Source organism: Fragaria vesca, linkage group LG6 (genome assembly GCF_000184155.1).
Source record: "Fragaria vesca subsp. vesca linkage group LG6, FraVesHawaii_1.0, whole genome shotgun sequence".
In the NCBI taxonomy this organism is placed as follows: domain Eukaryota; kingdom Viridiplantae; phylum Streptophyta; class Magnoliopsida; order Rosales; family Rosaceae; genus Fragaria; species Fragaria vesca.
In genome coordinates, this window is record NC_020496.1 from 12,400,137 (window position 1) to 12,413,521 (window position 13,385).

Consider the following 13,385-nt stretch of genomic DNA (forward strand, 5'->3'; position numbering starts at 1 on the left):
CAAATGTTATCCAAAACGTACCCCGAGTCTTGGACCAAAAATACCCACTGGGCTCAAACTACTGTTCATAAAGTTGGTTTAGGATTTGTCTCATAAATAAGTGTAACTATATTCATATATCAAGCAATATGATTCTCTCAATCTTCTTCTTTTTCTAGTTACTGTAGCTTCTATCAATTTGAAACTTCGATCTTACAACATGAATATATATGACTGATTGAAACTTTGAAACGTATGTAGCTACTGTTGCAATTTTTATGTCTACAATATAGATTGCACATAGATCTTACAGCAAGAGCAGAAACTATGAAACATGCCGGATTTGAGATCAAACAACAAGGTGAAATTATCGATCCAAAGAACTCCCTCACTATACATTATACAATTATCTACGATGGCAAAAGTATAGGAAAAAACATATCGACTGACTAAATAAGATACCTTTATGCCCAGCTATATCTGGTAAATCAGAGATTCGATTTTGATTTTAGGTGTTCTCCAACGACAGCGCCATCTTCTTCTTCTTCTTCTCCATTATTTTCGCTTTCAGAGAGTACTGAAGCTTTCTTCATTCTTGTATGTTGTCAAATCCTACTGCATATTTGCCCCCAAAATGGTTATATAAATGGAGGAATCTAGAAACAAAAGAAGTATTTGGAAACAAACAAACAATGGACTGAGACTGGTATTGGAACCATATACAATGTCTCGTATTTTGACAGGGATATTGCGTCAATTAATAAGCCAGTTTTAATTATTCTTTTTTGTTTCATCATATATAGTATACACATAACTCATTTCCTTAAAAAAAAAATCTTCCTAAAATTATTATTGTTTGCCCAGTACCATTTGGTTTAGTGGAATTAGTCTATTCTTTATAAGTGGGAATGTCATGAGTTCGACTCACAATAGATATGTTATAACATTACAGTTATTTGTTTTTAATTTTTATTAAGTAGGTAAATACTGTAGCATTCCAACATTTCAGTGCCAAATCATCATTTTGCCCTTCTTCATAGGCATCTTCTTTCGCAAAGACTCTTTCTTATCTCTTCATTCTTTTCTCATTCATATACTTTTTTAAGGATTTCTTGTATATATGGCATGGCTTTCCCCTTTTATTACAAATGTAACTTCTTCAAGTCACATCCATGTATAGACTTGGGTAAAGAATTTATGCATACCTTGGTTATACATATAGACAAGATTCTTTGTATAGAATTTAATTGGGAAATATATATTCCTTTTTTTAGGTAAGCGAAGAAAATTTCATTAGATTAACAAACTAAATACAACAAATATATGCAACGCCTGGTCAAGAAGGAATAAAGTCTTATACAAGTTCAAAAAGCCCTTATTTGACAAAAAGAAATACTATAAACTATAATCCAAAAAGACAAACAATCAAACACTACATATGAAAATGAAATGCAAAGAAGAAAAAACATCTAATCATGTAAACCTATAAGACATATCAGTTGTTCTGACGAGCATGACGCCTAAGACCCATACATTGGTATACGTTTCGCTCAACAAACCAGCTTCGATCTAGCAATAAAAGTTTCACCCCCACAAAAAGCACAAACACAGACCAAACCTAATTGAGAAAGAGAAAGAAAAGAAGAAAAACTCTAGGCCCAACCTTCCAGGCCACAAACTGAAGCCCAAAGGCCCATACATTCTTTCATCCCTCCCATCCAAATTCGATCGGCACCAATCTTGTTGGAGAAGCCTCCTACTACTTCGTCAATCTGGTGACTTTCACCACGACACCATGGCACTACTGCCGCAAGAGGTCAAGGACCCAAGTCTTACCCAACTGACTAAGTTGATCCTATAAACATAGGCTACCGCGGCAAAATATGGAAGCAAAGACCCGACCCGCATCTTAGATGACACCTGCGAACCCAACTCATAAAACATGTTTCTTCTATCAGCTTCGATCTGATCCAATGTCGCCAACGCACTTCAATCTAAGTTGATCAGAGATGGAGCAATTGAGCAAAACACCATACAACGCACCAGTCAAAACACTTCCCATAGAGAAACCAACGTCGGAGGCGCACTATAACAGTCGGAACACCAACTGGGTAGCCGCCACCTTGCTCACAAAACCTAGAATTACAATTTACCCTTAATAAGATTTGAACTAGAAAAAAACAACTTAATAGAAATCACACTGGCGGTTCCACCATATAAGGTGATAATTAACGTGTGAATATATGGTACGATACTGAATCATATATAAGTGTGTGTGTGTGTAATCGAGGACCCCCAAAATAAGGACCCGTTGGTGACTTTTTTAAGGAGATCACATTTCAATCGCATTTAATATATCATTGCAGCCGAATATGTCATTAATGTGCTCATTGTTGAGGACATATTTTTAATTAAGGGTGTACGACAATGAGACAAGTATGGCCGAGTCTAAAATCTGTCCATGTTGTATGAGTTAGCGAAGACTAGGCCGAACAAACTTCGAAGAACTGAGAATCCCGGGAAGCTTGTTGTTGTGTCCCTCCCGGTGGCTCTTTCCTCAATCACGATAGTAGATTGATTGCGTGTTATTTTCACAGAAGGGCTTGGCAAGATGTGCATGGTGTGGGAGCTAGAAAATCACGAGTTTCAAAAGAAGAGAACCCAGGTGTGTCTCTAAGGCATGGATTGAGGTATATGAGATAAGAGATTTGGGCAGAAGATGAGTTGGAAAGATGGAAGACTAAGGAAGCATGGGAGAAGAAGAATGTTAGAGAGCTTGCTAGCACCATTCGGTATCTTCCTTTGGTTGATAACAACAATTATTTATAAGCAACTCAAGTAGCTATAGGGAATTTTGGTTAAAGTTTTTTACTGTTGAGGAAAAGACCCACTTGGTTAAAAACATGTATTGGGTCTTATAATGTATTTTGATTTGTCAGGTTGTGTCTAAAGCTGTGACTGCATGTGGGATAGGCTTTGAAAGGCGTGAATGTAGGTTTTTGGTAGATTTCATGCAAGTCTGCTTCTGTTTTATATTTTATTGTGTGGCTGGAAATAAGAATCTTACCTTTTTGTTTGGATCTTAAAGGGTTTGAGTTTTGCTTTTGGGCCTCTTTTTTTCATTTATCTATATTATGAGATAGGTCGTTGGACATGAATTTTGGTCCCAAGTCTAAAATTACCAACGATCCTAAAACTAAAAACAGACCTCATACAATTATGTTACCTTCCAAACCACACCCTTTCGTGAAAGCCCCAAGTGCATGAATGTGGCTTTGGTCAATATGCATAACATGATGTTTACGAGTAAAATTCACCTTAAAGCATAAATCGGGCTTAATGAATTAATTGGGTCTGCTAGCTGGAATTTTAGGGTTCAACACTCATTAAGGTATCAAGCTAGATTAAACCAGATCAAACCAAATATGTCAAATATGAACTGTTTAAACATGAACTAATTGGACCTAATAGCTAGAATTTTAGGGCTCAACACTCATTAAGGTATCAAACTAGATCAAACCAAATATGTCAAACATGAACTGTTTAAGTTCATAATTGCTATATCATATGTATTGTATTGTATTTATCATATGAAAATTGCATATTTCATCATGTACTCCATATTGTAATATCAAATTCGTCTAAACAGGAAACAAAATACGTACATATTTGACTATTAGTAGCAATACCAAAGACAATAATATAACAAAGACAACATCTCGAAAAACCCTAATCCCCAAAGAACCGGTTTTTTCCCTCCGTTTCTACTGAGTTGCTTGTTCAGCGGCGCCGTATCGGTGATGAACTATGGCCTTGCTGATCTTAGTTCGTTGTCGGACAAGATTTTTTCCTATGCCTTTTGTAGTCTCTTGCAGGGTTTGGTTAAAGGACAGAAGGAGAAGGCAAATCTGTGGGTTTGTGCTGGCTTGGTGGTCGTCATCATTGTTCTGTGTTAAAAACTGTGGCGACAAGGTCATCAGAAGATCGGTCAGCAGGACGCGAGCGTGGGTCGTGCATGCGCGACACTTTAGCGAGCCTTATCAGACTTTGGAGTGAGCAACTGGAAGGTCTTGAGATGCCTCATGGAGATAACGTAGCTATGGCTTTGTCAGCCAGCGACGTTGAAGATCGGGGACAATGGTGGTGAGAAAGGGTGGTGACAGATCTGGTCTAGCTTTTGACCTTGGGCTAGGCCCATCTTGTGTGAATATGTGGGCTCCTAGTTGGCTTAGGTTTGCTATATGTGGTCCTAAGCCCTCTCTATCCCTTTAAGGGTTTAAGGGTTTTTATGACCCACTATAGCAAACCATGCTAACTATTTCTTGCCCTAAACCGAAGTGCACGAATAAATGCCTTGTTGCTTCGGTGTTAGGTGCGTGAGCAAACAGAGTGTGATGATTAGCTGCATCTATATGGTTGCGTATTGCTTGGAGTATTGCAGTTAAGCGCCTTGGCTCCAGCCATATACTTCCCTGGTATCTTGTTGTGTCTAGTTTTTACCTCTGCTAGGCTCACAATAAGTGAGAGTTTTGTGGTACTATTTGACCTTTGTGGTTCTTATATGTTGCCATTCTGGCCTTTGAATATTATTAATGAAATTATTTCAAAAAAAAAGAGAGACAATAATATAAATCAGAGGTATTAAAAGTATTAGTTAAACACTTAAACCCCAAATATGGAAGGATTCTCAACATGTGCAAAAGAAACGATACATATGCTTCTAACAGTACCTCAACATAACAAAAATGTAGTTATGATAATAAACCTAAACAACTTCAATTTGAAAGCAATCTAATCATAGAGATCCTTCACAGCGAGATTGCATAGAGAAATCATCAGTGAAATTATAGCCCTTAATATGCACAGTGACTTTTCAAACGGTCCCGTAAGGTCGTAATTGATGTTTGGAAGCCGATGTAAATCTTAGGGAGGAGTCATGGTGAACCGGAAAGCCCAGATGTGTAGCTACAGCCGGATTGAGGAAGTTCGATGCGGAGCCACAATCAATGAAGACTCGGATTGGTTTCCCGTGAATTGTTCCCTCCAATCGCATCATCTCATCCAAGGAGGATTTGGTAATAGCATGTAAACATAGGGTCTCCTCGGAATCATGGGTCTGATCGTCCAAAGAGGTGCTAGCATCATGAAACTCCAACGGCTCATCCCCTTGCTCAACCATTAAGGCCAAAATTGCCATAAATGGCTTTTTGCAGATGTGGTATTTAAAGTATGGTTCCTCACATGTGAAGCAGAGGTTTCATTCTCTTCTGTCACGTTGCTCTGCTAGGGACCACTGACGAACATGGGTGGAGAAGTTTTGTCGTGCAGCGATAGCCCTTGAATTTAGGGGCTGGGTTGTCTGTTGATCGTGGGTGGGATTAATGGGTGGTGGTTGGGTTAGGGAGGGACCACTGGGTGGTTGTGGGTATGACTACCATGCCGAAAATCTTGAATTTCGGCCAGTAACATTTCGATTTGCACGTTCAGCACGCTCCGCCCTTAGCTTAGCCTTGTAACGCCGCGCTAGCTGGTGTGCGTGAGAGAGAGATCGAGGACCCATAACTAACACATCGTGTCTCAGCTCATTCTTTAGACTACCGCAAAACATGGGCCATAGATCGGCGTTTGACCAATCTGGAGCTTGACATGAGAGTTTGGTGAACTCGATGAAGAACTTGTTGACCGTGCCCTGTTGCTGCAGGTGAGATAGTTGAGCCTTGAAATCGGAGGTGTTTCCCGACCCAAAATGCTTTAGAAAAGCTACCACAAACTCTCCCATGTGATGTAAGACCGGCATTGTTTTAAGGTGTTCATCCAGACGAAAGCATCAGCTCCGAAGTGGGCAGAGATAGCCTAGACACACTCATGGGGTGGGATGCGGTACGAGCGTATATAACGATCAGCCATGGCCAACCACCCAATGGCGTCTTCGCCGGTGAAGCGGGGAATGTCAATTTTGGGTGGTTTGTAAGTGTAAGAGTCATGGAAATTTGTTTGGGTTTGGAATCTGGTGTTGGTGTGTTGTTGGTTGTTAAGGTTTTGTAATTCAGAGCAGGGTGTGGTGTTAACAAAGGTGACCGTGGAGTATGTGGAGGAAGCTGGTTGTGCCAACGAAGACGATTGGCCCATGAACCCAGAAGGAAAAGGGTTGGTCATACCCATATCCGACCATGCGTAAGAAGTGGTTTAGGATGATGATTGTATGGCTAGGTAAGACAGTGTGCCGAAAGTGAGTGGAGGAAGGGTTGTTAATGGCTGTGAAAAAGGTAATGGTAAGCATTCAGCATTGGGCCATGGCAGCCAAAAGGTTGTCTTGCATAGCTACCATCTGAGTTGTAATGTGATTTTGAAATGCCACTTAAGGTTGGTTGAGAGAAAGGGTGAGGTGTTGCATCGAAGCTCGGTGTTTTGGGTTTGCAAAAATTCCACTGTAGATTTGAAAGCTCGGTACTGGTTTTCTGGGTTAGATTGGGATGAAGAATGGTGGGTACGGTTATGGATTTTTGCGGGGAAGGGAGTGGTGAGTCGACTGCTGCACCGGACATTGGCGTGGACAGCGACACATTTTGTGGAGTTCGCATCGTACCGGGCACTAATACCAAATGTTGGGAACGAAGTGCAAAGAAAGGAAATTGAAAATAAACTAGATAATACTCATTTCATTCATAAGGTGCAACTGCACTTCTTACAATATATATAGGCTGAGTACAAAGAATAAGTTCATAGCTGGCAACAGGTAGAGTCAAAAGGGAACTACAATGACTTTAACAAACTGGGCTAACTCTCTCATTGGGCTAACACACGAGGTCCAATGTTGTGTCCATGTTGGTATCCAACAAGATCCATCAGGGTCGGTTTTTTCCTCCTGTAGAACAGAACTCGGGCATCACATGAACTCAGGTTGCATGCATTGATCATCCTTACAGCGGGTGATTGGTGATATGTATGAATGATGACCATTTTCTTCAAATTCTTGGCATTCTCTAGTATGTAGCATGCCAAGTCCAATTCGTTAGTTCCATTGGAAAGCTCTAATCTCACCTCCTTAAGCTGATCAATACAAGCCAGGTTTTGTGAACTCCAATAACTTTTATTACACCCGCTTCCCTGTAAAGGCATCAACCAAATATTGATTTAACACACACACACATAGAACAACAAGAGATTATTCATTTACAATATATACAGAGAGAGCATATGAATACGACCTATATATATATAGTCTTTTAAACATGATGATTGTAACAATGTGCATGTCATTCATAAGAGAAAGGGGAGGGAGATGAGGCAGAGAGTTTACTTACAGGAGCATTCTCTTTGACCTCATCGTAAGGGACCAATCTTCCTCTATAAAACCAATTATAATAAGGAAAGAGTTCATAGAGCAAGGATGGTGAAGTTGCTATGAACAAAGTGTTCAAATTAGGCATCCCACGAAGAAGATGGGCTATATTTGGGACAATGTCGTCGGTCAACCTCACAAGATAAGCTCGAAAGCAACTGATATCATGTAATGGCAATTGCACGGGACCATCCCTCAATACCTGTAATATGCAAAACTATACATCAGAAGATGGATGTCAATCAAAATCTGCAGCATAAACTTTGTTGCTATACTTTTACCTCTATGGTCTTTTCATCGAGATGAAGAACTTTCGTCCTGCTTACACTGCTGAAAACTTCAAATAGCTTTCCATTGTCATCTGCTGTAGGAGATAGGAAAAGCTCGGCTTTTTCTAGAAATGTAAATCTCCCAAGAGATAGTTGATTCATCAGATAACCCAGCAATTTCAGACGTCTAAGATTTGAAGCAACAATTTTCAATGAGTCTAATCCACGTTCATTAAATGGCCCACGTACATCTATGTCTTCAAGTTTAGCACCTGAGATGAGAAGCTTGGAGATCCTATTTTGATAATACACAAATTCAAGATGGAATTTTATCAATGACGGGATTTCAACGGTGACGCTTCCAATCCCATTAACATGTTCAAGCCGCAATTCTGTAAGATGTAAGCTGGAGATCCATTTCCAAACCTCTTCAGATATGATGACTTCCTTCAAATGCAGGCGCTGGAGATTGGAGGGAACAGCCAAAGCGGGAAGTCTAAGAGTCTTGCTGCTCAAGTCCACCTTTAGAGTCTTCAAAGTTGAACAATCAAGGAGGTCATATGGCAACTCAAATGTCGAGCCATTATCGATAGAGAAAACTAGCTCAAGATATTCGATATTGCAGCTAACTGCAGTGATTATCCATGTGGCTATTCGAAATTGCTCCTCCGAGGTATTTGCACCGTTGAAGGACCAAGCAATACGTAACCGTCCTATCTTGCAATCCTTACGTTGCATTAAGAACCTATCCAAGTGATTCAACAAGTTCAGCCGCTTCGACTTGGATTTCTTGTAGATGGATGAAGATCCGTCAATATTTAGTGAGGGCACTGAGAGAGAAAGCTTTTTGCATTTTTTTGATACGCATCTCAGTCGAATTAAGTCCTTGACTTCTGTAGATGACATGATATGCAGTACCACTTCGTTTGGAAGAGCACTAAATCTGTCTATCAAGGTGTTAGATCCAACAACTCCTTGGGCTTGAGCACTTGTAGCCCCTAAGTTATGCTTGTCTTCCATGATACTCATTTGATTAATAATTACTGTTATCGATCAGTTGTATGCCTGAAATGATTAGAACAGGAAGACAAAATTAATGTTAATATCGCTATATATATATATTATTCATTAGAAAATCAAAGATAAATTAATAGTGTTAGATAATTTGGACCTAATAATAAACCATGCAAAACACTAGGACCAATAGATAATTTGGACCTAATTTATAGTACGTTTCATAGTTCATACACCCTAGCCTTTTTCTTAATTTACTGGGGGTGGCAATCCACCAATGAGGTAGAGAGAGACAATACCATACACAATAGTCCTCCCTATAAAAGTTCAGCTTTAACTAAATTGTATAGTACAAATTCAAGATCCTATATTATCAATAATGAAATTGAACTTAAATCGAGAAACAAATATTATTTACAAATAAGAAAAAGAAAAGAGAGCTGATCGAGGTTGTTTAAGGATATAGTACAATACTTAAAAGGTGTGTCTATTGCTACCCCATAAACCACTTTACTCCTCTCGCATGTTGTTGATTTATTGAATGAATAATATACCCTACTATAAAATTATAGCAAAGGATAATAAGTTGTTACAAATTAGAAAGAAAAAAAAATTTAGATAAACACGTACTTCATAAAAAAAACACTAGCATTCAACTGAAGATGAGGTGAACTATTTATACATATTTTTTTCTTTTTGATGCTTCGTCTATCTATTTACTCATTATTTTTCATATCGATTTTGTATGTAAATTTCCATGTCTAGTTGCTCACTTATATATATTTGATTTTATTTTTTTTCATCGGCTTCAAAGCTTTTTCTAAGTAGAGTTTACAGACATTGTGAATCTTGATATCGATGGATATCAATAAGTTGTTAAGTTTAACAGTTTTCTTCTTGTTCTTTAATTGAGATTTATATCTTAATGTGATTTTTATTGTTCAGTTTGTGATTCCACTTACCCAAATGATATTAATCTTATGGTTTTCTTCAATTTGAAAATCGGTGAATAAAATAAATTTAAAATTAAAAAATATATAGGCGGGGTGAGAAGAGATCAAATGTAGGGTGAACAAAGCAAATCTCAAATTAAAAAAAAATATATGTAGGGTGACAAAAGAATTTAGTGTGAACAAAGCAAAAATGAGAAAATAATATTTTATGTATTGTAAATGGGTGAATAAAGTAGACTTATAATTAAAAATATATAAATGGGGTGTGAAGAGAACATGGGATCAGCAAAATGGTTTGTGAGGTGACAATAGACGCACACTACTTAAATTGGGCTTTGATGCTCTGGGCTCGGTGTTCAACTTGAGCCTCAATGAGCCTACAATGAACAAAGAGTCTCTAATTTAACTTAAGTATGTCTTGCCATAGATTGATTTTGAATTGAAATTTGTTTAGTCCTTGTGGTTTGAAGTTGACATCTGTTTAGTCCTTGTGGTTTTATTTTAATCTGAATAGTCCTTAAAGTCATGATTTTTCATCCAAATAGTCCTTATGGCCTTTAACTGAGAAAATTGTCAGAATGACTATTTGGATGAAATAAAAATCATGACTTTAAGGACTATTCAGATTAAAATAAAACCATAAGGACTATTTAGATAAAAAAATCGTAACTTTAAGGACTATTCAGATTAAAATACAACCATAAGGACTAAACAGATGTCGACTTTAAACCACAAGGACTATACAATATTTTACCCATTGATTTTTGTAAATTAGGTAAATGAAATAAGCAAAACAATGGAGCTTGTAAAGCATGGCAAAAGAGATTGAATTGGGTCAACGAAATCAGACAGACAATTTGAGTTTGTAAATATGGGCTAAAGAGATTGAATTGATCAATAAAATCGGAATCAAGAAACTATTTAACAATTATAAATGAAAAAGTTGTGGTTAAGAAACAAATAGAAGTACCTAAATTGAATTTTCCTTGCTTTGTGCTTCAAGTATCAACCCTTTAGTAACTAGTCTTGATGGCAACAACAGTCTGTGAGAGGAGTCTCCGATCTCAATTTGACTTGCAAGATAGTGAATTTTGTAAGTTAGGGAGATGAAATCAGTGTTCAGATCCTGCCATTTATAAATTAGGGTTTATATAAAGAGCTTAAAATCGGATGGATGAAATTGACGGTAAAAACAATGACAAAAAGGTAAATATCACAATTATAGACAACTAGAATTATCTCATTGTATGACTCATGTGTTCAATTCATGACCATTCTATGATAAGTAGAATGGTCGGAATCAAAAAACTATTTAACAATTACAAATGAAAAAAATTGTTGTTCATAAACAAATGGAGGTACCTAAATTGGATTTCCCTGTAATCTGTTTCGAGTATCAACTCTCTAATAACAGTTCTTGATGACAACAACAGTCAGTGAGAGGAGTCTCCGATCCCAATTGGACTTGCGGCTACTTTCTAGAGACTGAATTTTGTAAGTTAGGGAGATGAAATCGGCGAGATCCTGGCATTTATAAATTAGGGTTAAAGAGCTTAAAAGGCAATGATGAGATTGGTGTTAAAAACAATGATGAAAAGGTAAATATCACGATTGCAGACAGCTGGCATTATTTCATTTGTATGACTCACGTGTTTAATTCATGACCATTCTACAATATGCGGTTGAATATGGACATGAGGTTGAATGAGTTCACTTGTAAAAAAGAGAAAATAGGTAAAGGAGTTAAACTTATACAGTTATACCAATAATGAAATCATTCTTAAATAATTAATAAAACCGTAGAGGACATAGTACATACACCATTATATTACGCCCCAAATTAAGAAGATGTACTGTGATGCACCGAATCAAATCATCAATCATGTGTAGTGGGTGTAGACGACAATGGACCATGACAAACGAGCTCAACTTAATCGCGATACAGGGAATCATATCCTAATGTTTGGCGCTTAATTTTGCCGCTTCCGTAAAAAATTAAACCACTTTAATATGCGTCAGGTGGGCGCGTGTCAAACACTCGCGTCTCTGAGATAAAAGCCCTCGGCAGTCACAGAGTTGAGAAACCCTCAGATTCTTCATCTTTTGCCGCGCTCTCCATCGCTCAGCCGTCCGAACTCAAGCTCTATTCTCCGGCGATCTCCTCCGATCATCAAGCGTAAGATCTCGAAACCCTAATTTCTCAGATCTTGACAGTACTGTTTCCTTTTGATTGTTTGTGCTTTTTGTTCAAGCCAAATGGGGATTTCAGTTTTCCTTTTGATTTTCTGGTTCGATTTTAGTTAAATTAGCTGATGTGCTGGAAGGGAACTTTTCCGATTGGTGTGATTTGAGAGGTTTCTGATTAATTAGGATTTATCGATAAGAGGTTGTTTTTAAATCAAAAATGAAATTAGTAAAGGAGAGGGACATGATAAGAAGAATCGGAACGTTAATGAAATTGTAGTTATGTTTAACGGGTTCTTGTATCACTAGATTAGGATGGATTTGAGTTTCGTAACAGTTTTTCGGCACAATGTGACAGGTCTTGAGCCTGATAGGTTTGACAGAATTCCTTGCTAATGATTATTGAAGATGTTTTTGCAGGACATGGATACGTCAAACCCTTCCGTTTTTGTCAATGCAGAGCTGCTGAGGTTGTATGTTGGAAGGCAAGTTCGGGCATTGATTCAGGTTGCGCAATCGGGTGCTGGATCTGTCATTGGCAATTCTACTGATGGTGTTCAGTTAATTGTAAAGGGCACCCCACCCTCTCCTCTTACAAAGTTTGTTGAGGTCATAGGTATTGCTGACAGTGATAAATCTATCCAAGCTAGCATATGGAACAACTTTGGCGACACAATTGGTATGCATCTATCCACCCTCCATTTTGCAATTTCTATATAATAGTGGTCGACAATTATGCTTGGACTGCGTGATGCTTGTTCTGAAGGAATTGCTGCAGCTTCTTGTTTTTCCATTTGTGTGTTTAAAAGTACTGAGGATTAAGCTTGTACCAACATACACATCAAATCACCGGGCATGTTAGTTCTTCAAACAGCACCATGGAACTTCCTTGTAATTAGTGTTCCAAAAACAGTTCTTATCAAATTCAGCCTCTCTAATTGCAGTTACTTTAACCACATTTAGAAGCAGAAATGTGAAAACTCTTTTATGGTTTTATATTGTGCCTTTCACTTCAGCATGTTGTATTGTGGGCTAGTGCTTATTGGTGATAAATTCTTTTAGGCTATTAAAGCGTGATCATTTGACCTTCTTACATAATCTTGTGCTGGGTCTGATAAACATCCATTTTTCTTAACCTGTTGCAGACACACATGCTTACAACCAGCTTTGCCTGCTTGCAAATGGAGATTTTAAGCACTTGTTCATCTGAGCGACAACAGTCTTTTGTTGTAGTAGTGCTACAAGTGACAACCGCATCAAATTCAGAACAGGGGGGGGGGGGGGATAATGAGTAATGTAGTCAGTCGTGTAGCTTTAATACTGTCTTTTGGCAAGTTGTTGAGTTTTAGAGAAGTGTAGTGATTATGGTCTAGTTATAAGACATAGGCACAAGTCTGGAATATTTGATCTTTTGTGAATGAACCTGCTGCCTTCTATTTAGTATTTACTAGTCATTCAGGACATCATCTGCCTTATTGAGGGGGCTTCCATGTTTTGCAGATTTTAAGCAGCTTTACCCTTTGAAAATTATACTGGCTTCATTGGATGTGATGCCATGAATCGCCAAGTGCCTAATTTACGAACTGATTAGTAGCTGGATGGGTTAAGTGTATTAGATGTTGAACTTGTAGTCAACGGCAATTC

The 13,385-nt window shown here is 38.0% G+C and overlaps 2 protein-coding genes across 3 annotated transcripts; one reads left to right on the forward strand and one right to left on the reverse strand.

Moving 5' to 3' along the window:
- Window positions 1-6,765: 6,765 nt before the first annotated feature.
- LOC101308992 lies at window positions 6,766-8,610 on the reverse strand. Its single transcript, XM_004305283.1, has 3 exons — window positions 7,603-8,610; window positions 7,284-7,523; window positions 6,766-7,086 (listed from the first exon to the last, which is right to left on the reverse strand). Exons 1-3 carry the CDS (start codon window positions 8,608-8,610, stop codon window positions 6,766-6,768), a joined length of 1,569 nt encoding a protein of 522 aa, XP_004305331.1.
- Window positions 8,611-11,614: 3,004 nt separating this feature from the next.
- Window positions 11,615-13,206, forward strand: LOC101315356. 2 transcript variants are annotated; one of them, XM_004302930.1, is made up of 3 exons: window positions 11,615-11,733; window positions 12,162-12,420; window positions 12,887-13,206. In XM_004302930.1, the coding sequence occupies exons 2-3, from the start codon at window positions 12,165-12,167 to the stop codon at window positions 12,949-12,951; spliced, it is 321 nt and encodes a 106-aa protein (XP_004302978.1). In that variant the 5' UTR covers window positions 11,615-11,733; window positions 12,162-12,164; the 3' UTR covers window positions 12,952-13,206. The 2 variants fall into 2 exon arrangements, with proteins under 2 accessions (XP_004302978.1, XP_004302977.1); XM_004302929.1 differs by lacking the exon at window positions 11,615-11,733 and having other exon boundaries at window positions 11,933-12,420.
- Window positions 13,207-13,385: the final 179 nt, after the last annotated feature.

What these genes read in the sequence shown, in the direction of transcription:
- LOC101308992 (XM_004305283.1), bottom strand. Translation starts at nt 8,610, where the DNA reads ATGGAAGACAAGCATAACTTAGGGGCTACAAGTGCTCAAGCCCAAGGA. An exon ending in TCGATGAAAAGACCATAGAG is followed by an intron (nt 7,524 to 7,602) that starts GTAAAAGTATAG and finishes TGCATATTACAG; the next exon opens with GTATTGAGGGATGGTCCCGT. An exon ending in AGGTCAAAGAGAATGCTCCT is followed by an intron (nt 7,087 to 7,283) that starts GTAAGTAAACTC and finishes ATGCCTTTACAG; the next exon opens with GGAAGCGGGTGTAATAAAAG.
- LOC101315356 (XM_004302929.1), top strand. Translation starts at nt 12,150, where the DNA reads ATGTTTTTGCAGGACATGGATACGTCAAACCCTTCCGTTTTTGTCAAT. An exon ending in CAACTTTGGCGACACAATTG is followed by an intron (nt 12,421 to 12,886) that starts GTATGCATCTAT and finishes AACCTGTTGCAG; the next exon opens with ACACACATGCTTACAACCAG.